General features: G+C 34.4%; 3 protein-coding genes across 4 annotated transcripts in view; all 3 read right to left on the reverse strand.

Moving 5' to 3' along the window:
- LOC140052104 (probable chitinase 10) overlaps nucleotides 1–21118 on the reverse strand; it is a 39404-nt gene extending 18286 nt beyond the window's left edge. For both annotated transcript variants that reach the window (XM_072097539.1, XM_072097515.1), the window contains exons 1-2: nucleotides 20945–21118; nucleotides 20567–20618 (exon numbers count right to left, since the gene is read on the reverse strand). In XM_072097539.1, coding sequence (XP_071953640.1) covers nucleotides 20567–20618; nucleotides 20945–21037 — 145 coding nt within the window. In that variant the 5' untranslated portion in view covers nucleotides 21038–21118. The remainder of the gene's footprint in view (nucleotides 1–20566; nucleotides 20619–20944) is intronic.
- LOC140045255 (chitotriosidase-1-like) lies at nucleotides 17064–19352 on the reverse strand. The gene is made up of 6 exons (XM_072090089.1): nucleotides 19348–19352; nucleotides 19066–19186; nucleotides 18780–18965; nucleotides 18248–18382; nucleotides 17988–18123; nucleotides 17064–17644 (listed from the first exon to the last, which is right to left on the reverse strand). Exons 1-6 carry the CDS (start codon nucleotides 19350–19352, stop codon nucleotides 17586–17588), a joined length of 642 nt encoding a protein of 213 aa, XP_071946190.1. The 3' UTR covers nucleotides 17064–17585.
- A 178-nt stretch (nucleotides 21119–21296) lies between the features above and the next one.
- LOC140052565 (uncharacterized) lies at nucleotides 21297–23178 on the reverse strand. The gene is made up of 4 exons (XM_072098178.1): nucleotides 23040–23178; nucleotides 22308–22451; nucleotides 21879–21995; nucleotides 21297–21466 (listed from the first exon to the last, which is right to left on the reverse strand). Exons 1-4 carry the CDS (start codon nucleotides 23113–23115, stop codon nucleotides 21297–21299), a joined length of 507 nt encoding a protein of 168 aa, XP_071954279.1. The 5' UTR covers nucleotides 23116–23178.
- Nucleotides 23179–23538: the final 360 nt, after the last annotated feature.

The raw sequence follows: 23538 nt of genomic DNA on the forward strand, positions 1-23538 counted from the left end.
TTTATTACTAAAGAATTACGTGTTAAAATTATAGTTTCTATTGATACTATTAGGCCTAATTACTAGTCTCTAAACCCATGTCTATTCTAGTATATGTGTATATGTATATGATATGTCTCTTAAGAGATTTGGCTTTGGTAAAAATATGATAAATTGGATAAAAATATTATATAAAGACATTGTTAGTTGCGTTATAAATAACGGGGTAACATCAAAATTCTTCAATTTAAAACGAGGCCTGCGTCAAGGATGTCCCTTATCCCCATATCTTTTTATAATTTGTGCAGAAACACTAGGTAACATGGTACGTCAATCAGACACATTTAAAGGTATAGAGTACAATAATGTAGACATAAGAATTAGCCAATTTGCAGATGACACTGTGTTTTTTCTCAAAGACCAAAACTCAATTAAACCGATTATAGATATACTGGATGAATTTTCTATATATTCTGGACTCGGAATTAATTATGAAAAAAGTAACATTATGAGAATAGGATCGTTAAGAAACTGCGACTATAAAACGCCATCTGAGAAAAGTATTTCATGGACCAAAGGCCCAGTAAAATACTTGGGTGTTAATATTTCTTGTAATTTTAATGATATTTTCAGACTCAATTTTCCAGATAAGGCTAAAAATGCTGAACAAGTATTAAATATGTGGAAACAACGCTCACTTACTTTGTTTGGAAAAGCAACTATTATTAAGTCACTGTTTCTCCCGATATTCACGTATGTTTTCTCAAATTTACCAGACCCACCCGATTGTTTCCTTCAAGATATTCAAAGTAAAATTTTTAAATTTATATGGAACGGAAAACCCGATAAAGTCAAAAGAAAAGTCATGCTTAACAATTTTGACAAAGGAGGGTTAAAAATTCCCCATATTAAGAGTTACTGTACATCTCTCAAATCATGTTGGGTGAAAAGATATCTTGATGGAAATCAATCCAAGTGGAAAGTGTTTTTAAAAAGTAAGATTAAAAAGGTTGGAGGAAATATTGTTTTCGAAACCAACTTTTCTAAATCTTCAAAAATATTAAAACAATTTGAAAGGTTCCATAAAGATATACTCTCTGCGTGGAGTGAATACAATTTTGTAGAACCGTATACGATAGAGGACATCTTAAATCAATCTTTATGGAACAACTCATGTTTTGATAAAAGAGAATTTAAAGTTGAAAAAAATTGGTTGGTTAAAAATGTAAACTATGTAAAAGATATCGTGAACAAAGAAGGGAAAATATTAGAACTAGACGAATTTAACCAAAAATATAATTTTAAACCAGACTTCTTATTATATCACCAGATTGTAAATTCAATTCCAAAGCTCTGGAAACAGAAATTAATTGAACAAGGTATAAACACAACGAATGAAGTTGAATCCAAATTACAGACATTCATTTCTGTGAAAACGAGAAATTGTCATTATATCTATAAACACATTATATTAAAAAATGTTGAAGAGCCAATTGGAATTGAATCCAAATGGGAAAAGGAGTTTGACAACAAACTTAATTGGAAAAACCTTTTCTCAAATTTACACGCCTGTACAAATGACACTAAGCTAAAAAATGTTCAATTTAAATTTATTCATCGTATAATTTATACAAATACAATGCTCTTTAAGATGTCAAAGGTCGATTCACCAATGTGTAGTTTTTGCAAGGAAAAGCAGGAAACACTGCTACATATGTTCTTTGAATGTGATCTGGTAAAACAATATATGTATCGAAATATCAACAATAACTTAATTATCACCAAAGAAAGTATATGTTTTGGTTTTGGAAAAACACACAGTGATGCAAACATTTTAATTTTAATTACAAAGTGGTACATATTTAGTTGCAAAATCAAAAAACAATTACTTAATTATAATCATTTATTTCACATTTACCAAAAATACAAGGCAACCATATTATTAGCAAAATGATTATTATTAAGTGTATTTTTGCGATACATTATTTTTTTTTTCTTTAATTTCATTACTCTCTTATTTTTGAGAGAGTATTATATCGTTTTAATAGTTACGTTGCCTTTATATATTAATTTTGTATTATGTATGTGATGAAATGAAATAAAAAAAAAAAAAAAAAAAAAAAAAATGTCTATTCTAGTAGTAGCTGTGTTGGTGTGTGTGTGACGTGTGTGTTAGTTTAGTTATGACACAGTCAGAGTAATAAGTCAGCAAAATTAAACAATAAACATTACACAAAAATACATTTTTTATTCTCGTGGGTCTAATCTTCCCATCAGTCATGTGTTCATATACGCGCATTTTTAAAGTTCCTTTGAGTACATGCATATTGTTTGATAATAAAATAGCAGAATTAAAAAATTACAGTACACAAATTATACACATTCTTTATTCTGGTGGGTCTAAGCTTTCTTTGGGCTATGTCCAATGAATTACTACTTAGTTTAATGTCTTGCCTAGCTGTCGATTAGCCTCGACTCGAAGAAGAGTGCGCGAAGGCAATCACGTGAATTGAATCCTAGGCCTACTGTAGAAAGTATCGTATCGCAGTTGTGTAATCACTTCTTGTTGCTATACGCTTGGGTGCACACGGAACAACAAATTGAACTGATGAATTATTCATGTTTATTTTGTGACGTTTCATAAAGGGGTCCCCAACTTATGTACGAAAAAAAAAATCGCATCCGGGGACCTAACGACTCTAGTTGTTTAAATGTCCTTAGCTCCATCTCAACCTCGGTGGGCTTGTTCTCTGATAGACTTTTAATTTCGTTTTATATATCAATGTATAAATTGCAATTTCCGGGGACCTAGCAGCTCTATTTGTCAAAATTTTCTTACAGATCAGACCATGGATATCTCGCGCATTTACAATTTTCGCACCCCCAGACAGCAACCTGCCTACGTCTCTGCGACTATAACGATATATCTCTTGGGCCGTGGGTAGGTTTTACGTTCGCGTATATTTTCTATGATAGGCATATTGAACTTTAAAAACTTCATTTTTAAATTTGTCGGAAAGATCCTGGCGCCACCCCTGTCGGAAAGCGCAGCGTACTAAAATGTTCATTCAGAAGGCGAGCGCAGAAATGCATATTCATAATAATGCTCCCCTCTAAAATGGGACGAAATAGGACGCCCTCACTCGGATTTTCAGAGAAAGTCTTTGGGAAAAATACTTTCGCCACCCCTGCAAGAAGTTCGGAACTGTGAATAGGTGAGGTAAGGTGCTGTGCAACAGATGATCGAATCAGAGTGCGGTAAGGTGCTGTGCAACAGATGATCGAATCAGAGTGCGTTAGTAGTGATCTCGAACACCATAAAATGCATTTTTTTTCTGGTCTTCGCCCAGTGTATTTGCTCTCTACGATCGCGTGTGCCCCCCCCCCCCCACAAAAATAATCCTGGATCCGCCCCTGAATAATAATATATACCCTCTTTCCCCTTTTTTGCATTGCTTATGTTTTGCTTAAGCTTTAAAAGCAGCTATTTTGCGCTTTAGCACTGCTAATAATACTGTGTATGTTTTGCTTTGCTAATGCTAATTTCGCTTTTTTCATAGTAATTGCTATTGCTAATTTTAGCATTGCTAAAGCTCTTTTTTTGCAATGCTAATGCTATTATTGGTTAAAGCATAAAAAGCATAAATAAGCAGAAAATAGCATCTTTAGCTAATTTTGCACAATAAAGCATATAATAAGCTCTTATATAACCTTTTTTGCATTGCTTATGTTTTGCTTAAACTTTAAAGCAGAAGCTGCTTATTTTGCTGAATCATTGTAAGCTGCAATTTTTTTGCTGATTAATTGCTAATCTGCAACGATTCTTTTCCCTGTGAGATTACTGCTTAAGCTGCTTATTTTGCTGAATCATTGTAAGCTGCAACGTTGTGCTGAATAGTTGCTAATTTGCAATGATTCCATTCCCTTTGAAATCACTGCTTAAGCTGCTTATTTTGCTGAATCATTGTAAGCTGCAACGTTGTGCTGAATAGTTGCTAATTTGCAATGATTCCATTCCCTTTGAAATCACTGCTTAAGCTGCTTATTTTGCTGAAGCACTGTAAGCTGCAATTTTTTTGCATTATTAGAATTATTTATAGGGTTTTAGGTTTTTAATATTAATATGAAGAACGTTTATATATTTTAGAGATGACTGAAATATTTACAATTATTTAGAGTGTTACGTTAAGTTGATAGTTGAGATTATTTAGAGGGTGGTTTGGTTCAGTTGATAGTTGAGATTATTTAGAGGGTTAGGTTTAGTTGATAGTTGAGAATATTTAGAGGGTTAGGTTTAGTTGATAGTTGAGATTATTTAGAGGGTTAGGTTTAGTTGATAGTTGAGATTATTTAGAGGGGTAGGTTCAGTTCATGGTTGAGATTATTTAGAGGGTTAGGTTCAGTTTATAGTTGAGATTATTAGAGGGTTAGGTTTAGTTGATAGTTGAGATTATTTAGAGGGTTAGGTTTAGTTGATAGTTGAGATTATTAGAGGGTTAGGTTCAGTTTATAGTTGAGATTATTAGAGGGTTAGGTTTAGTTGATAGTTGAGATTATTTAGAGGGTTAGGTTCAGTTCGTAGTTGAGATTATTAGAGGGTTAGGTTTAGTTGATAGTTGAGATTATTTAGAGGGTTAGGTTTAGTTGATAGTTGAGATTATTAGAGGGTTAGGTTCAGTTTATAGTTGAGATTATTAGAGGGTTAGGTTTAGTTGATAGTTGAGATTATTTAGAGTTTTAGGTTTAGTTGATAGTTGAGATTATTAGAGGGTTAGGTTCAGTTGATAGTTGAGATTATTAGAGGGTTAGGTTTAGTTGATAGTTGAGATTATTTAGAGGGTTAGGTTTAGTTGATAGTTGAGATTATTTAGAGGGTTAGGTTCAGTTCATGGTTGAGATTATTTAGAGGGTTAGGTTCAGTTCATGGTTGAGATTATTTTGAGGGTTAGGTTCAGTTGATAGTTGAGATTATTTAGAGGGTAGGTTCAGTTCGTAGTTGAGATTATTTAGAGGGTTAGGTTCAGTTCGTAGTTTGAGATTATTTAGAGGGTTATGTTCAGTTCATAGATGATTTAGAGGGTTAGGTTCAGTATAGTTGAGATTATTTAGAGGGTTAGGTTCAGTTCATAGTTGGGATTATTTAGAGGGTTAGGTTCAGTTCATAGTTGAGGTTATTTAGAGTTGGTTCAGTTGATAGTTGAGATTATTAGAGGGTTAGGTTCAGTTGATAGTTGAGATTATTTAGAGGTTTAGTAGATACCGTACTTGATATTATTTAGAGGGTTAGGTTTAGTTGATAGTTGAGATTATTTAGAGGGTTAGGTTTAGTTGATAGTTGAGATTATTTAGAGGGGAAGGTTCAGTTCATGGTTGAGATTATTTAGAGGGTTAGGTTCAGTTCATGGTTGAGATTATTTAGAGGGTTAGGTTCAATTTATAGTTGAGATTATTTAGAGGGTTAGGTTCAGTTCGTAGTTGAAATTATTTAGAGGGTTAGGTTCAGTTCGTAGTTTGAGATTATTTAGAGGGTTAGGTTCAGTTCATAGATGAAATAATTATTTAGAGGGTTAGGTTCAGTATAGTTGAGATTATTTAGAGTTGGTTCAGTTGATAGTTGAGATTATTAGAGGGTTAGGTTCAGTTCGTAGTTGAAATTATTTAGAGGGTTAGGTTCAGTTCGTAGTTTGAGATTATTTAGAGGGTTAGGTTCAGTTCATAGTTGGGATTATTTAGAGGATTAGGTTCAGTTGATAGTTGAGGTTATTTAGAGTTGGTTCAGTTGATAGTTGAGATTATTAGAGTGTTAGGTTCAGTTGATAGTTGAGATTATTAGAGGGTTAGGTTCAGTATAGTTGAGATTATTTAGAGGGTTAGGTTCAGTTCATAGTTTAGATTATTCAGGGTTTGGTTCAGTTGATAGTTGAGATTATTAGAGAGGGTAGGTATAGTAGACTGTACAAAAGTTAGTAAAAGGGGTGATTCAGTTGATATTATTTAGAGGATTGGGTTCAGGTTGATCTAAAAGTCAGATATCAGAGTTTTCTAGATCTAGAAAAGTCAGATATCTGAGTTTTCTTGATCTAAAAAACTCAAATATATCTAAGATCTGAGTTTTCTAGAAACCTAAAAAATAACATTCTTTTGTAAAGTGACCATCACCTGTCTCAGTTTTACCATATTTCATCACCCTGTTTGTGAGAATGGCCCTACTACCACAGGACACCACCATGTAAGTGTACTGTAATGACAAGCCTCTGCTGTTTGTATTTACATGATAGTTAAATAATGTTCGTTATACATGATTTTACAATCATGTTAATAATAATATTTATTAATAATTATTATTAGTTTACATATGGTACTTTCGAAAAGGCAATAATAAATTCAAAAGAATACCGGAAACATGTTTTCAGACACAATATTTTCTTCCACACAATTCAATAAGAACATACAGCCTGGTATATTTATTTATTTGATACCCACATTTTTTCCACTAATTTGCATTTAGATATTATGTAAGTGTATATTTAAGAGAAGTAGCAAAACTTAATTTATTTAAAGAGGGGTTCCGGGTTTAAAATGAATAGTAAAAAATGTAAAATATATTTGTTTGTCTCTTGAACGGTAAAAGTTTCAATTTATATAAGCGCCCAGTGAAGCAGAACGAAGGCTGTGAAATGACGCCAGATTACAAGTGCAGCTACGGCAAAATCACACTGTGGTTACAGAATACGAAATTCGTGAAATGGTCAATCTTCCGACGACTCGTTATCATTAACCATATCAATTACTTTTGTAAAATTATACTTATCTGATGTGATTTTAGTCGGTCTTCCCATTTATAAAATCAATTTTCTATGAAAATCCATCAAAACAGTGAAAAATTAGATAAGTTTGCACTTTACGTTTGCCGATTTTCGCACTGACTTAGGGAAAGCCTTCAAAATCAATGAAGCGTAACGTATACATTCCTGCTGAGCGAGGAGAGCGAGACGACGATACACGTGCTCTCTCTGCCCATGCCTGGCATCGTCACGTGATAAGCAGATACAGTATACAATACCAAACTGGTCGGGTCGAGTATACCCCGTCTATATCACAACATGAACGATGTACAGTATTTGATTGAAGGTCGACTCAACCTACCGGAATGGTATAGATAATATAGCTCGAATGAGAGAGTTGGAATATTTGTAAACATAAGTACAGTATTGCTAATTTTAACAAGTGTAGCCTATAGTAAAAGGCCTGGTAGTATCAATTCGCATAGGGTCTACTACACTAGCTAGCTCAATTTTTAACTGGGCCGGATCGGCTAGGCTAGGCTAGGCTAGGTCTCCTTCCTACTACCGGTCTACTTGCTTGATGCAGTATCCGCTTTTTTGGAGAGTAAACTAGGCCTACTTATTAATTAGACGATCGGGACACCCACCATACGTGCGGACGGCGATCGGACCTTGTTTTGCCTCAATATTTACAGCCGATTTTTGTAGAACGTTTTAGGTTTAGATTGTTTAGGAGTTTGGTTGATAGGATGGGTTTGGAATCCACTGAGTTTTGTTATTTATGGGCCAATCGTTTAGTAATAGGCTAGCTAGGCCCATGAATGATGGCCATCGTGGCATGGAATCCCTAGTCAGAAATGGCTCTCACCCCGGCATGAATAAAATGATTTAGGCTAGGCCTAGCCTAGTACGTGAAGCCGATATACGATCTGTACTATTAATTCGAGGTATAAAAATAGTATAATTTATGACTCCGTAATCTGTACTAAATTTTGTATTTCATTAAATGTCAAATAAATATATGCTACTACTGTTATTATTACACTTTAGGCCTAGCTTAGCAAATCTACAAAAAATGTATTTCACAATGATCGGGTGGTCGTCGTTTGACAGAGGAGAGAGAACACAACGTACAAGCTTGACGTCGCGAGTTTGGAATCCACTGATGACGAGATTTTGTGAATATCTCATGAATATTAATGAGCTTCCCTAAGCTGCTGAAAAACAGACTTTCCATGAATTTACCCTAAAATGTATATGAAATTTAATTTTTTTAATTTCTCGTTATTACTTCTTCATTCTGACATGTCTATATTGTTATAATATTTTTTATTTAATAAATAAACGATATTTAAAAGCAATTTTAAACCCAGAATCCCCCTTTAATGAGTTGTTTGTACTCCTGTCGGTTTTTTTATTCTAATTTTATTAAAATAAAGAAATTAAATATACGCCATAAAGCATCTGAGTATATTGTTTCAGTTTGTTTTCCATTTCAATTTATGAACATAAGAGATGAACAACTTATATGGATGGATAACCGTAAGAGCGAAGCTCGTTAGCCGGTCACCCGTTAGTGCAGTGACATTACAGACAACATAAAGACAGGACAAAGGTGCAATACTTAACAAGACATGTGAACACTTGTGTTTGCAACCCCTTGGATAAAATAATATATTCATATAAAGGAGAAAATTAGATAGTATATTTCTTTTTGATCATAAAATGATAATTTTTAACTTACTTCTGAAGAAGGTTAACATGAAGATTACATATACAGTAGTTATTTTTATTTTTACTAGTACATGGTAATAAAATCTGAATATCATCTTTTAGATAAAAAATGTAATAGATTTACATACACACACATATATATGTATATATATATATATGTATATTGTTTAAGTAAACTTAAATAATGTTACTCTACTGATTAAATAATATAACATAATATTACTGATATGTTGATAATAAACTGTGAATAAATTTCTTCTTAAATAAACTTAAGGTACATTGGTTCTTAATAAAATTGCTTATATCATTCCACAATATAGGTCCTTGCCGTTTAATGGTATTCATTCCCAGGTCTGTTCTGAAATTATGCGGACGCAAATCATTTAATGTTCTTGTATTATGACAATGTGTTTCTTTTACCCTAGCCCAAAAAGTATTGAAATTACTTGGTAGATTATTATTAACAAAATTAAACATAAAAATTGCTTTTTGTAATTTATGAATATCATAGATTGTTAAAGTTTTTAATTTTAAACATAAGGGTGCAGTATGGGCCAGCCAGGATGAGTTTGTACAGAGTCTAATTATTTTCTTTTGTTTTAAATGAATGGTTTTCAAATTGCAGTTGTTTGCATCTGCCCAAATAAGATTACAATAATATAAGTATGGGAGAACTAATGTGCGATATAAAGAAAATAAAATATTCGGTGCGAGAGCATGTTTTAGTCTAAATAAAATGCCATTGTAGGGTATATAGTATATAAAATTACATAGGGAGAACTGATAAGACCTTTTGTTTGAAATCAAGTGAAACCCCTATAGCCGAGTTGTTGAGTAAGCTGGCAGGAATAACTGTGACTACCACGGTGACGTTAGGACCCTGGGATACTTCTGCCCATGTTGCAAGCCGTCTAAAACATCTTCTTTCTTAGGCCGAAACGGCCCACTCTGTCGCGGAAGTTAGTTTCAAAAGATGTTTAAACTAAATAATGTATTAATTATACCAATTAGGATGGTATTTATTTGAATAAACGCCTCCCCAATAAAACATCACTTGAATAATAATCGCATTTTGTATTATATTTATGTCGTGGTCCGAACAAATAAAGAGGAGAAAACACTTGGTTTCTTTCCTTCAGTGCGATTTTATTAGTTTCGTATATATTGTACTTCAACATCAAATTATTACATAGACATAAGTCATTTCAGGTACAAGAATTCGAGATTCAAGATATAAGATTCAAGCCCTGCAAAATACGAATAACAAATAACAATTGCCACTGTATCTAACAGTCAATTATAACAATAAGTAATAATGTAATAATTCACAACACTAATACAACAACGAACAATCACAATATAATAGTACCTCAAGTTATCAACACCAACGTATGTATGACACAGCATCAACTCGTGATAACAAGATAACAACTCCTGATTATTATACTTCCGACTGAGCAAAACTAAGATAAATATTGTAAATGCAAGTTTCATTAATCGTAAGCATGATTATAGTTAACATATGGTAAATCAGTTGCTTATACATAAAAGTTAAGCTTAGTACTTACAAAATAAGAACATATCAATAGCTTAAACAAACTCTCAACCAAAACTGTAGTAACATAGCGAGAGCCAACAAAACGAACAAAAGACCCGCTCTGCTTACGCACGGTCTTTTATCACACAGTGTCACCTGTATTCCAATTACAGAATGACTACGCAGCGCCCTCAATACTCAATTCATCACATCTTCCCCGCCCGGAAGTACTTTTGCCCCCAAAAGTAAAGTTTCAATAAAAAAAAATGCAATAGCCATATTTATTTGTTTAGAACAGAAATTGGAAGTCTATGAGGATTACTATTAATACCCTTAGTGGAACGGGTTGACCTTCTCGGAGGAGAACGGACACTTTGTGTATTCCCACAATGGAATCTAATGTCCTCTAAATCATCCGAATTATCAGAGTCACTTAATACTTCGGATTGAAATGGTAGGCCCAAGGAATCATCTACTAACGAATGACCAACTGGATACAATGTATCTTCTTCATTGGATGGGTCTAGAACAAGTTTCCGTCTATTCACATACTTAAGTTCACCACCCCTTACTGGCCTAATACCAAACACATCATCTGTAGAATTAATTGACTCAATTATATAAGAAGAATCATGAAATTTATCAACAAGTTTATGACGTGAAGTAAAGGATTCCCTCCTAAGCAATACACAATCACCGATTTTAAGACACTCAACAGGCATCTTAACAACATGCCTCTTTTCTTCACGAATTGCTACAGCCTTCAATCTGGACAATGTTATCTCATAAGCTCTTTTCATAAAATAAATAAACAATGTGACTAATTAACTCAGGCCATCTTCTACGTTCTTTAGGATCCAGAGATCGTAACAATCCACATAAAGACTTATTAAATCGTTCACATTGTCCGTTTCCAGAAGGGTATAACTAGTAGTACGAGATTTGCTAATACCATATAACTTACATATCTCACGAATTACGTTGTTCTCAAATGATTTACCCTGATCAGAATGTAACCGATCAGGAACACCATAATGTACAAACCACGAATCCCTTAACACATTAGCAACAGTGATTGCTGTTTGATTTTTACATGGAACAGCCAAAGAAAATTTACAAAAAAACATCGGTCATAACCAGAACATCTTCATAACCCCCCTTACCCCGATCTAATTTTAAGAAATCCAAAGCCAAAATCTCCTGAGGACGGAAAGCCAGTAAGTGTCGAAGTGGTGGTTTAACAGTAGGAGAGGGTAATTTGCTACGCACACAACGACCACAGCGAGAAATGTAAAGTCTTACTTCATTATTCATCCCCGGCCAATAACAACGCCGTCTTAACAAGGACAAAGTTCGATAAACCCCCTGATGCGCCCACTTATCATGACAAAGCTCAATTAAAGTTGAACGCAAATTACGTGGAACTAGTAATTGTCTGAATGAAATAACAATAGGATCTTTTACTTGCCGATACAAAACACCATTAAATTCAACATAATTGGACCACTCATGCAACCAACCAGATACACACTCCGCTTCTAGACGCCCATCCTTTTCCCTACACCATCCAGCCTTCCATAGTTTCCAAACTTCACCTAGCTCATCATCTTTCTGCTGCATATCTGTAAGTTGCTGAAATGTATAACTTGGTAAAACAGAAGGAATAGACTTAGTTTCCAGAAGGGACTTTGCCATTGAAACTGAATTATCTGAATTTTGGATATCAACAATAGCAGTACGAACATGTACCAACAAGCAACAAGCAACAGCCGCCAATGCTTCTTTATTTACACTCTCTTCTTCGAACGGATATCTGCTTAAAGTATCCGCACACTTATTGTTTGAACCCGGTTTATACTTTATTTCTATGTTAAACATTGCAAGCTGAGCAACCCACCTTAACTCAGTCGCTCCTAACTTAGCAGTTTGCAAATATGCTAAAGGATTGTTATCCGTGTAAACTATAGCTTTAGTACTCTGAATGTAAGAACCAAATTTATCAACAACGGCCCATTTTAAACCCAATAATTCCAATTTGAAACTAGATAGTCCAGCATAGCTTTTCTCTGATCCACGTAACCCACGACTTGCATACGCAATAGGATGAAGAATCTGGTTATCGTCCCGCTGAGACAAACATGCCCCTATCCCATTACCACTAGAATCCACCTCAATAATGAACTCTCTATCAAAAATAGGATAAGCTAACACAGGTGGAGTCACTAAACTTTTCTTAAGACTTTCAAATGCAATTTGTTGTGGTAAACCCCAATGAAATGTACTTATTTTGTTTTTACCGACTCCAGCACGACCATTCCCCGCCCGAGATGCTGCCATATGGGTAATATTATGGAGCGGCGATGCAATCTTAGCGAAATTCGGGACGAACCTCCGATAATACGAGGCAAGTCCAAGGAAGGACTTAACCTCAGTAACATTTTTTGGAACAGGCCACGAAACGACTTTATCAGTCTTACCTACATCAACAGAAACACCTTTACTCGAAATGACATGACCCAGATAAGCGACTTCTTCCCTAAACAAATCACATTTTCTTCCTTTCACCTTTAACCCATACCTCGCTAACCTACTAAACACCTTATCTAGGCGATTCAAATGTTCATCAAACGTAGCTGAAAAGATAAGAATATCATCAAGATATAAAACAACTTCAGAGAGATTCAAGTCACCCAGTACATACTCCATTACGCGTTGGAACGTGCTTGGACTGTTCGTAAGACCCTGTGGCATCCGCAAAAACTCGTACAATCCCCACGGCACCCGGAACGCTGTTTTACCAATAGAATCATCAGCCATGATTATTTGAAAAAACCCATGTGCCAAATCAAGGGTTGAAAACCAACGAGAACCGGTTAAAACGTCAAGTACCTCATCAATTCTAGGTAAGGGAAATGAGTCTTTCATAGTACGCCCATTCAATTTGCGATAATCTATGCACAAACGCAAAGAATTATCCTTTTTCTGAACCAAAACGATGGGACTGGCGTAATCACTTTTTGAAGGCCTAATAATACCCTGATTTAGCATTTCTTGTAGCATTGCTTTAACTTCTTTAATATTATTAGGATGGACTCTACGATATGGCAATCTAATAGGTACATTGTTACTAATTAATGAAATTGAGTGAGGTATCACATCGCACTTCCCAACATCATAGGGACCTGTAGAGAAAACATGTTTGTAATTATTTAACAGCAACAAAACTTTGCACTCCTTATCTCTAGGTAAGCCTTTCAATAGTAAACCCGGAGGACAGACCAACTCAGATTCTGCAACAATGCTACGTTTATGAGACGGATAATTACCATCAACCAGCTCAGAACCGTTGGAACACACATTATCCGGTGGCAAAACACTTGAACACACATTGACTTCATGTAACTTATCACAAGCCACTGGAACAGCTGTATTAAAGTGCTTTAAAGAAACAAAAATTTGGGATTGCTCATCATTAACTCTCAAGACTACCTCAGCCCTACCAGTACAAGGCGAAGCTGTTTTCGCACCAACTACCTTACCCAAGGTTTCCAGAATTCTCGGATCATCTTGAATATAACGTAAAATATTACATCCTGTCAAAATTGGATAAGAAACATTGTTATTACATGCACTATCAGAAACAATGAGAAAACTACCCAACAAATTGTGCCCTAATATTTCAATTGGAACTTCAACATAGCCCTCAATCGGAACTTCAACACCACAGACGCCAATCACATTGGTAAATAACTTGTCTGCACTGTGTAAACCACCCAGCTCAGATTTTAGAATTCTGTGATAAATTGAAGAAGGAATGATAGATGCTTCCGCTCCTGTGTCAAGAACTGAACCCAATTCAACTGAACCAAACTTTATAACAGCACAAGGGCTTTGGGCAACTAAACGGCTAAGCAAAGAGGATTCCGAGGGCTCTCGTAAATCATTAGGGGGAATAATTTTATCTTCCACAGAAACAACCGGAATTTGAACAGAACCTAGATTATGATTATCTGTAGATGGTTCGGGCTTTGACTTCCTAACTCTACTTGGACATTTTGCAGCAAAGTGGCCGACCTTTTTACATTCCCAGCAGAGACCTGGAGGCATTTCACAATTATCTCTATTATGACCAAATTGTCCACAATTAAAACAACGACGGGGCCCACTTCTATTAAAAGAATTATTAGTAGTATTTTGGGAAAACTTACATAAACTCTGTTGAAGTTGATCTAGCTGTTGTTTAAGAACCTTTAACTCCTTTTTAATTTCACAATTTTCAGATTGGTTTGAATAAGAATTTGTTGGAAAATCTACACCCTGAACTTTCGGTCTATAACCCCGTGATGTCTCGCCTTTAAACAATTCAAGAACTTCCTCCCTCATTTCCATAAAGGATTTACCCCTAGACGCCAATTCAATTCTGCGCATTTCACGCCTAACGAGTGGATCCCGTACCCCTTCTACCAATCTCTGTTTGAGTGTGGAGTCCTGTAAATGTTTGAGAGCATTCTGTTCATTGGGGAAAGAAGCTTCCAATAATCGCGAATAAATTTTCATTAACTCTAAACTATATTCGGCCACACTTTCATAATCCAACTGATTACGAGAATAAAACAAAGTATTTAAAGCCGATACGGATTCATCTGGAGAAAAGGTAGTCTGTAACACTTGAATGGCCTTTTTAACATTTTTGCCTTTACCCAATATGGACATTTGGTAATGTACTTCGTCTTTAGCCGATCCCCCCAAGTGACTTACTAGGGCATCATATTTTACGTCCCCACCTAGATTATAATGTGTACAATATGTCTCAAAATCTTCGAGCCATTCCCGCAACGTGACATCCCCAGGGGATTTTGGACGACCCCTAAATTTAGCCAACTTAATAGGAGGAGGAACTTTTTGAACACCCACACCTTTCAACACATCAGTAAGCGCAGCAATCATACTATTAATTCCTGTGGTCTCAGTATCGGGTTTCTCAGCTTTCGCCATATTAATATACACAGATGATATAACGAGTTTAAATCAAGAATATACGAACAATGATCATTCATAAACCAATCTATAAGGTACTATATAAACAATTGATCACAGATAACATATCAACAATATATTTTAACAGATCCACACTTTTCAATGATTATAATTCCAAGCAAGAGTATTGTATGTCACACATGTCACACCAATTATTAGAATTATCAATTTAAATTATATGGTCAACTTCCCAAATGTTAAATTATAATCTACACATTCATATATAAGTATCAATGTTCTTATCTTCTTATCTCCATTCATAACTTGAGAGCCTAGATTCCGGTAACTGGTCCTCTTCGATCTTGATGCTTGATGCTTGGTACCCTGCTCGCAGCGCCAAGTTTGTCGTGGTCCGAACAAATAAAGAGGAGAAAACACTTGGTTTCTTTCCTTCAGTGCGATTTTATTAGTTTCGTATATATTGTACTTCAACATCAAATTATTACATAGACATAAGTCATTTCAGGTACAAGAATTCGAGATTCAAGATATAAGATTCAAGCCCTGCAAAATACGAATAACAAATAACAATTGCCACTGTATCTAACAGTCAATTATAACAATAAGTAATAATGTAATAATTCACAACACTAATACAACAACGAACAATCACAATATAATAGTACCTCAAGTTATCAACACCAACGTATGTATGACACAGCATCAACTCGTGATAACAAGATAACAACTCCTGATTATTATACTTCCGACTGAGCAAAACTAAGATAAATATTGTAAATGCAAGTTTCATTAATCGTAAGCATGATTATAGTTAACATATGGTAAATCAGTTGCTTATATATACAAGTTAAGCTTAGTACTTACAAAATAAGAACATATCAATAGCTTAAACAAACTCTCAACCAAAACTGTAGTAACATAGCGAGAGCCAACAAAACGAACAAAAGACCCGCTCTGCTTACGCACGGTCTTTTATCACACAGTGTCAGCTGTATTCCAATTACAGAATGACTACGCAGCGCCCTCAATACTCAATTCATCACATTTATAACACAATTATACCTGTAATAGAATTCATCGGACTGTTATTTACAATTTACCATATATCAATTAGAGGATTTTATTTGATTATAAATGTTACCATATGATTAGGCCTACAAAAAAAAATTAAAAGTATCCCTCGAATAAACACCCCTCAAATGAACTCTGCTTCCCCACCTCCGCCCTACAAGGGCCCTACCAAACATTAAACAATATACTTTAAAATGTTATTAATCATCTAAGACACGTCTGTGAAACAGAGTAGGTTTAGTGTTATGAGTATCAATTAAGCATTTCAGTAATAACTAATACAGTATAATGGATAAAATCCTTCTAAAACCTTTTTACCCGATTCATTATCATTCCGAGAACCATCGTGTACATCCTAGAGGGGGAGCGAGCGAAGCGAGCAAACCCTCTAGTATTAAGTAATTTGAAATTGAAGATGTATTGTCCCCCAGGGCCCCAAAAACATGAAAAATAAAAATTAATAAAATCAGACATTGAATAGATTATTTTGTAGTTTTAATAAAGTTAATCACGTTTATAGAAAAAAAAACCTGAAAAAATTAAGGTTTTCACTTATAAAATGACAACCAATTTGACTATTTTTTGCTTTAAATTACAGTTTTTTAGGTAAAAACTTTTTTTTCGATCCAAAAAAAGATTTATTTTTTTTCAGGGAGACAATATATCTATAAATTAATCTGGCCAATTACTAAAAAAAAAAGAATAAATAAATAAAAAAAGAAATTGTATTTTACCTTGATTTTTAATGCATTTGTGAGAAAATAAATGGAGGATAGTAATACCCCTTTTTCATAAATAGCTTATAATACCTTAACATTTATTTGTTTATTACATAATGTAATATGCTAAATATGTACACTCAAGCACATTCTTTAAAAAAATCACTGAAACTATTTAATACTAAATAACACTAAATAGTCTGGTTGTAAAATCAACTAAAAATAGTTACAAGAGCTTAAAGATTTCTTTATACTGTATACTGTAATTGTGTATACATGTGTACCACCAGAAAATTCTAAAATTGTTTACTGAAAATCTCATCCACATCTTAGAAATAAACCCCCTTTAGTGGTAATAGACTAATCTAATCTAACCATTAAAAAGTCACTAAACAAAACATACATTATTCTTGATATAATGGTACAACCCACCACTAAAAAAAATCTTAGTTTTCTAGATCTAGAAAACTAAGATATCTTAGGTCTTCGTTTTCTAGATCTTTTAAGTCAGTTGTTTATTGAATATTATTATTATAAATACCACATGCTTAAATTCATGTCATCTGATTGGTTGATAGTTGGTCTATTGATAATACTGCTGTCACCAGTGTTTGTAGTAGTTCAACTCAGAGGTGAACCAAAAACTCCCAGGTACTACTTAGTCATTTGTTTTAGTGTCATACAGTGCTCCCGGTCAAAACGAAAGTGTTGGCATGGGGTGTGTAGAAAGCGATGACCTCGAATTGGACGACTCCTAGACGATTATTTTCCCATATCGGCCCCTACTGCTAGTGGCGGTGGTTGTACGACTGGTGACGGACCTAGTGTCAGAAATTAGTATATTAATATCATAGGGAGAGGGAAGATAGAGTTTCAATTTCATATCTACCTACAGTATATTAAAACATCCTCCTAGATATAGAAAACGAAATATTTAAGAAAACAAACAATGTTGATATAATAGTAGTTGTGAAGTGGTGCTCATAAAAATGATGGAGAGAGTAGTGAATGGAAACAATGATATGCCCTGCAGTGTTTAGTTTTAAAATGATTACCGGAAATTAGGTTCCACCAGCCTATAGGAGAATACGTTTCATGGATTCAGTGATGGTCATTTTTCAAAACTGACCCTGTAGCCAAGACCAAACCTGAGGTCAACTGTACCTTGTTCATCAAGCTCCTGTTTGATGACATTGTGCAGTGGGTACTTCCCTTGACCACACCCTCTACCAGAGAAGTCATCTAGATCTAGAGACCAAACCATCGCACCAGCTAATCCTTGAGATTTTATACCCTGGAGCTGGAATTGTGTAAATACAATATTTGAAATCAATTTAAATAAGTCTTTAAAATATTCCTTTATTTTCAATTTATTTTCTTATATAAAATAAAATTTATACTAAAGAAATTACTGTTCAACTTACAATAGTTCTAAAGCTATCTTGATTATGATAGCCAACCCATTGGTTTCCCTTGTAAGCGTATGGTGCGGCAATTGACGGACTTTCCGCAGACGGACTATCCACAGACGTACCACCGCTTGATATCATTTGACAAATCTGAAACAACATAAACAATAATGGTTTTGAAAAAAAAAAAATGATGAACAGCTTTTATGGTACAACAGGCAGCCAATCCTCAGTAGTGTATTTAAATTAGTCCCGAATCATGCAAATCTCATGTGTTTCACATGTGAATCTTTATATCATAGACTTTCATGATACAGGTAAAACATGTGATGTATAAACAATTCCGTATTTACAGAATATTTGTATATGATAGTGGACCAATATATTAGTGGGACAGGCATTCAAATACATGTGTGTAACCTCAGTGAAACAGATGATTTAAAAGCCTTACGGCACAATTTCTTTTAAATTATGTGCATTATAGTATGATTAACTTAATTTTAATGATAGATATTATTGAGGCACTGAGATGTAACTAATGACACACCTCATAGTACGACAAGAATCCTGCCTCTCTTGTGTGTTTGCCTTGATCTCCACCACCGTTTGCTGCAGACCCTAAACTTGTTTCTGATGAATTGCTCAGTCTAAATGACCTTCCATATGTAGCCAAGCCAATCACAAGTTTGTTTCTTGGTGTTCCAGCATTAAGCCACTTTTCTGCTGCCCATATCTTTTTGTAATAATGATAAAATGTACGGTAAATTCACATATCGAGTAGTTTTTAAAAGTAATATCAAGTTAACAAAGCAAGTACTTTAAATGTTACATACAATTGTAAGTTTTCTGTTGTTGGCAGATGAATCGTGTGAATAGAGGGCGTTGTGATGTCCAACGGTTGAATCCCAGCTGCCATGAAGATCGTAAGATACAAGTCCTACCCAATCTAGTTCCCTGAAATTCAATGTTTTTAAAAACCTTTCATTAAAAGATTGTTAAAATAGAAATTTGTATTCCCTTACAATGTGCTATAATGATTCCAATTATGCTATTATTCCAATCTGGGGCACTTACTAGTACATACTACTTGTGACTTACTTTGCTAATTTAGCAACTTCATATCCTCTGTCAATCTTAGATTCTCCGGCTGCGACTGCTGCTGTCAATAGGAGGGGCACTTTTCCAGTACGAATTGCTTCGGCATTAAATGCTACTCTCATTTCCTAAAATTGTAAATAGCACAATTAACATTAAATGTGCGTGTAGCACTTCGTAGGTAGTCTGCACAGTGTGTATGTACAGAGTTTGAGTTTTGTTATTTTATGTGAAGCTACAAGCTGGTAGTACTTGTAGTTTAAAATGTTGTGGATTGTAATTACCTGAACTAGGAGTGTAAAACGCTGTTTGTCTTCTAGTGGGCTACCATCGTCTGCAGGGTACTCCCAGTCAATGTCCAAACCGTCAAAACCATGTTCTCTCAGAAATGTAATACTGTTTGTTATGAATTGTTGCCGTGTGTTTGAGGTGGCCACCATTCTCGTAAATCCTAAGGTGCCAAATGTCCCGCCACTAACGCCCAACAAAACTTTTAGTGACGGATTCTGGTAATACATACTAACCACCTAAAAATTGGAAATTTAAAAAAATTAACTTAAATCAGCATTCAGTATATTTAATTACATACCTATCTAACCAGGAGACACACATTTCAATTGCTTGCAAGACTGCTCTCTATTAAAAGTGTCCAGTGTCCACAACTTATGATATTATTTATTTCTTTTTCATTTCCAAAAGTACTAAATAAATAACTATTAATAAGTAACACAATAATAATAACCTTGCAGTACAGTTACATTTTATTTTTATGTGTATATTTCCTGTGAACTTGTCTATTTTGGTCCATCATTTTTAATGTTTCAATCTTTGTACTACAATATGTCTGCTTTTTGTAAATTTGTATATTATACCTAAATAAAAAAATATGCAAAAAAATGTCACCCTATGGTACATGCCATAACCCCAAGGTGAGGACTCTTCGTTCCTTTCACTTTCCTGGAGGCAGTTGTCGTACCCTATATTTGCAAACGCGTACACAATGTGGGTACACAAATCAGGATCGATGTATTCAGGCACAAATTTGGCTACATCTGCCGATCTGTACTGCGACCAATTCGTATAGTAGCAGATGCGATAGTATGCTTCAACATCTAAGGACAAAATGTGATATTTTGAATCTAACAACACTTATACCTAGATTCTTGGAATTAGTAGATGAGCACCTTATCCCCACATTACCATTATATCGATTAACTATTTTAATTTAATTACACTTACTTAAAATGCTGGCAAGTAATACCAACAGTAGCACAACCAGCAAACTGTATTCCTATTAACAAAAAAATAAATATATATATATATATATATACAGAACTTTGGTAAACAATTTCCTATTTGCAGAATATAATCATAAAGTTTGACGAGTACAAATTTGAAACATTGCATAACACTTGAGGTCGCTGTAAACTTTCATGGCTGAAAATGATTGGTCAAAAACCAAATGACATCACATGTACACGAACATGTATGTTTGGCTTGTTCTAAAAGTGCTAGAAGAAACCCACAAAGAAAACATGAAAAAACACATAAATCAATACAATCTCAATTCCATGCTAAATATGTCAGATTTTCTTGTCTAATAATATATCATCCTACCATCTTTGTATAAACGCCAGATATGTCGATGGTTGCTGTGACCGTGGTGGCAAAAAAAACAAGTCTGCCTATTGACGTTCCACAACTGATCATGTAAAGTGCTTCTTGAATTTGAGGTCAACTTTTGTATTTCAAATTCAGCTTTTGTGATTGGTTGTTTTTTATTTGGATTCAGCAACCGTATAGTCTTGTTAAATGGATTATCTCTATTTTAAGGGATTTATAACTTGTTGTTATGAGTTAAATATTTTCGAAACCAACAGGAGTTGAGAGGTGAATGAAAGGTTACATAAAATGGAGCACTGTTCAATTTGTGAAGAGATTATTGTTGAGACTGATCATATTAATCCTATTAATCCACACTTGAGATTAACACTACAAGAAAGTCAAGTTGAAATAGCAATAGAAATGGCCAATCACCATCAGCTGCGATGATAAAATCAACATTTGACAAAAGATCTAGCTCCTCCACGAGCCAATCAAATTGACTGGTGCTTTCTGTTGAGTCATTCATCTTAGTCCCTTAAAAAAAAAAAATTGTGGTTATGAAAAACATTAGGAAGGATATGAAGAAAATGAAGAATGTGAATTACATTGGAAGAAAACAATGAGCACGGAAGGGACAAATACTGTTTGACAGATGCTGTGGAACCCTCTACCTTTAAAACATTAAGCTCTGTCCACACTATCAAAGTTTATGTGACAAAAACGTGATATGCCCAAATATGGATATGATGATGTCATATCACTACCATATTTAATCATATCACTACCATATTTGGGCACATCACACTTTTTGGCAAACTAGTTTAATGGTGTACATAGAGCTTAATGCTAATCATTGGACATCTTTTTTGACAGATTGAAAGATTGATTACTAAAGATCGAGGATGGTTTAGAAAATTATGCCAATTTGAGATATTTCAGCCTGTACCTTGTTTGTCTTTTTTCCAGTTCAGCTCCCGAATGATAGGTTTACACATTTCTTCATTGTTACAATTTCTATCAATGTTACGCGGCAGGCAAGTCTCTAAAACTTGAACACCAACATCTTCACGATAAAACAAATAGTTTTGTTTTAGAATTTAGTCGGCTTTATTTCTGTTCACCTTTAATAGCTTTGTAATTAGGATCGCTAAATTACTTTGTAAAAGAAAACATATATTTACATTAATCTAGAAATCTCCTTTTTATTTTCAAAAACAGTTCAAAGCTTAACATTTGCAAATGCTGCCATGGTAATACTAGCTAATATAAATTGCAATATTTTTATAAATTGTCTTAAAAACATCATAATTAACTATGAAATTGTTTTGAGTCGGAGCAGGGAGCTGCCTGGGTGACACTAGTTATTATCAATTACCTATAATGATGCAGTCTTTGTTAACTGGTGATTTTCGTCTTGTTACTTCAGTCACCATCTTCGTCCATGTGCACTGATGCATGACAAGCACCTCTTGAACAATCAGTTTCATCAGGAATAAGATACTCAAATCTTGTTCCAATCCTACAAATAATACAACTATGAATTTAGGAATTCAATACGGTAGTTTATTTTACAGTATTTTTTTTGTACTGTTAGACCGTATAATATTTGATAAAATACAGATATAACTATGTCGTATAACAAAGAAACATATAAATATAGATACAAAGTGAATATTATTATTATTGTCAGATTAAAACATAAAAATAATTTTTTTTAAATATAATTAAATGACTGCTTTTATTAAGAGCAATTGATAAGACGAAATAAAGTGGAATTTAAGTAATTTGCGAAAGGAACTACAAAAACAACGAATGAACATTGTTGTTAAAAGTATCATTAAGTTTGTGTTTCCACGATTAAATTGTGGATCTGAGCACAATCTTTGCACCCCTTGAAGCTGTAGTATAGTAGGGCATGGGCCTACCTAGTCCTGTACTCTATCTAGGCCTGGCCCTAGTCTAAAACTGTATCATACGGGCTTTGCCTGGTGCTGGTACACAGTACAGACAGTACAGTAGGTATTCTAGTAGAAAGTACTACCCAGCAGAGGGCAAGGCCTGCCTGGGCCTAAACTACTTTAAATAGTGAGGTTTTTAAGATGTTTACGTTGAAATTCTGATTTATTATTATGCTTGTATTCAATGTGGACATCTGACAGAAATATTTTAGGTTCTCCTGCCATCTCCCAATGCTCCTATTTTTTACTTTCAGGTCTTCTAATTTTCTGTACACCTCTGCCACCAAAGATCTTCTATGGAACGCCGTTTACGCAACATTTCGATGATATGAATTTTATGACGCGATATGTGAATGAAATGCATCGATATGAATTGAATGGCGTGATATATGAATGAAATGTTTTGAATTGAATGCTTTGAATTGAATGTTTTGAATGAAATGTTTTGAATGAAATGTTTTGAATTGAATGTTTTGAATAAAATGTTTTGAATGAAATGCTTTGACACCTAACCACAAAAAAAAAGGAAATAACCAAAGGCACATGGCACTAGAGCGCCACCAATTGTTGTGTTGTTTGGTGTTCAGTGGACCGTGAACATTTCCCGCTAAGCTTCCCGCCGCCCGAGATTCAATCAAAATACAAGGT

This window comes from Antedon mediterranea, chromosome 1 (genome assembly GCF_964355755.1).
Source record: "Antedon mediterranea chromosome 1, ecAntMedi1.1, whole genome shotgun sequence".
In the NCBI taxonomy this organism is placed as follows: Eukaryota; Metazoa; Echinodermata; class Crinoidea; order Comatulida; family Antedonidae; genus Antedon; species Antedon mediterranea.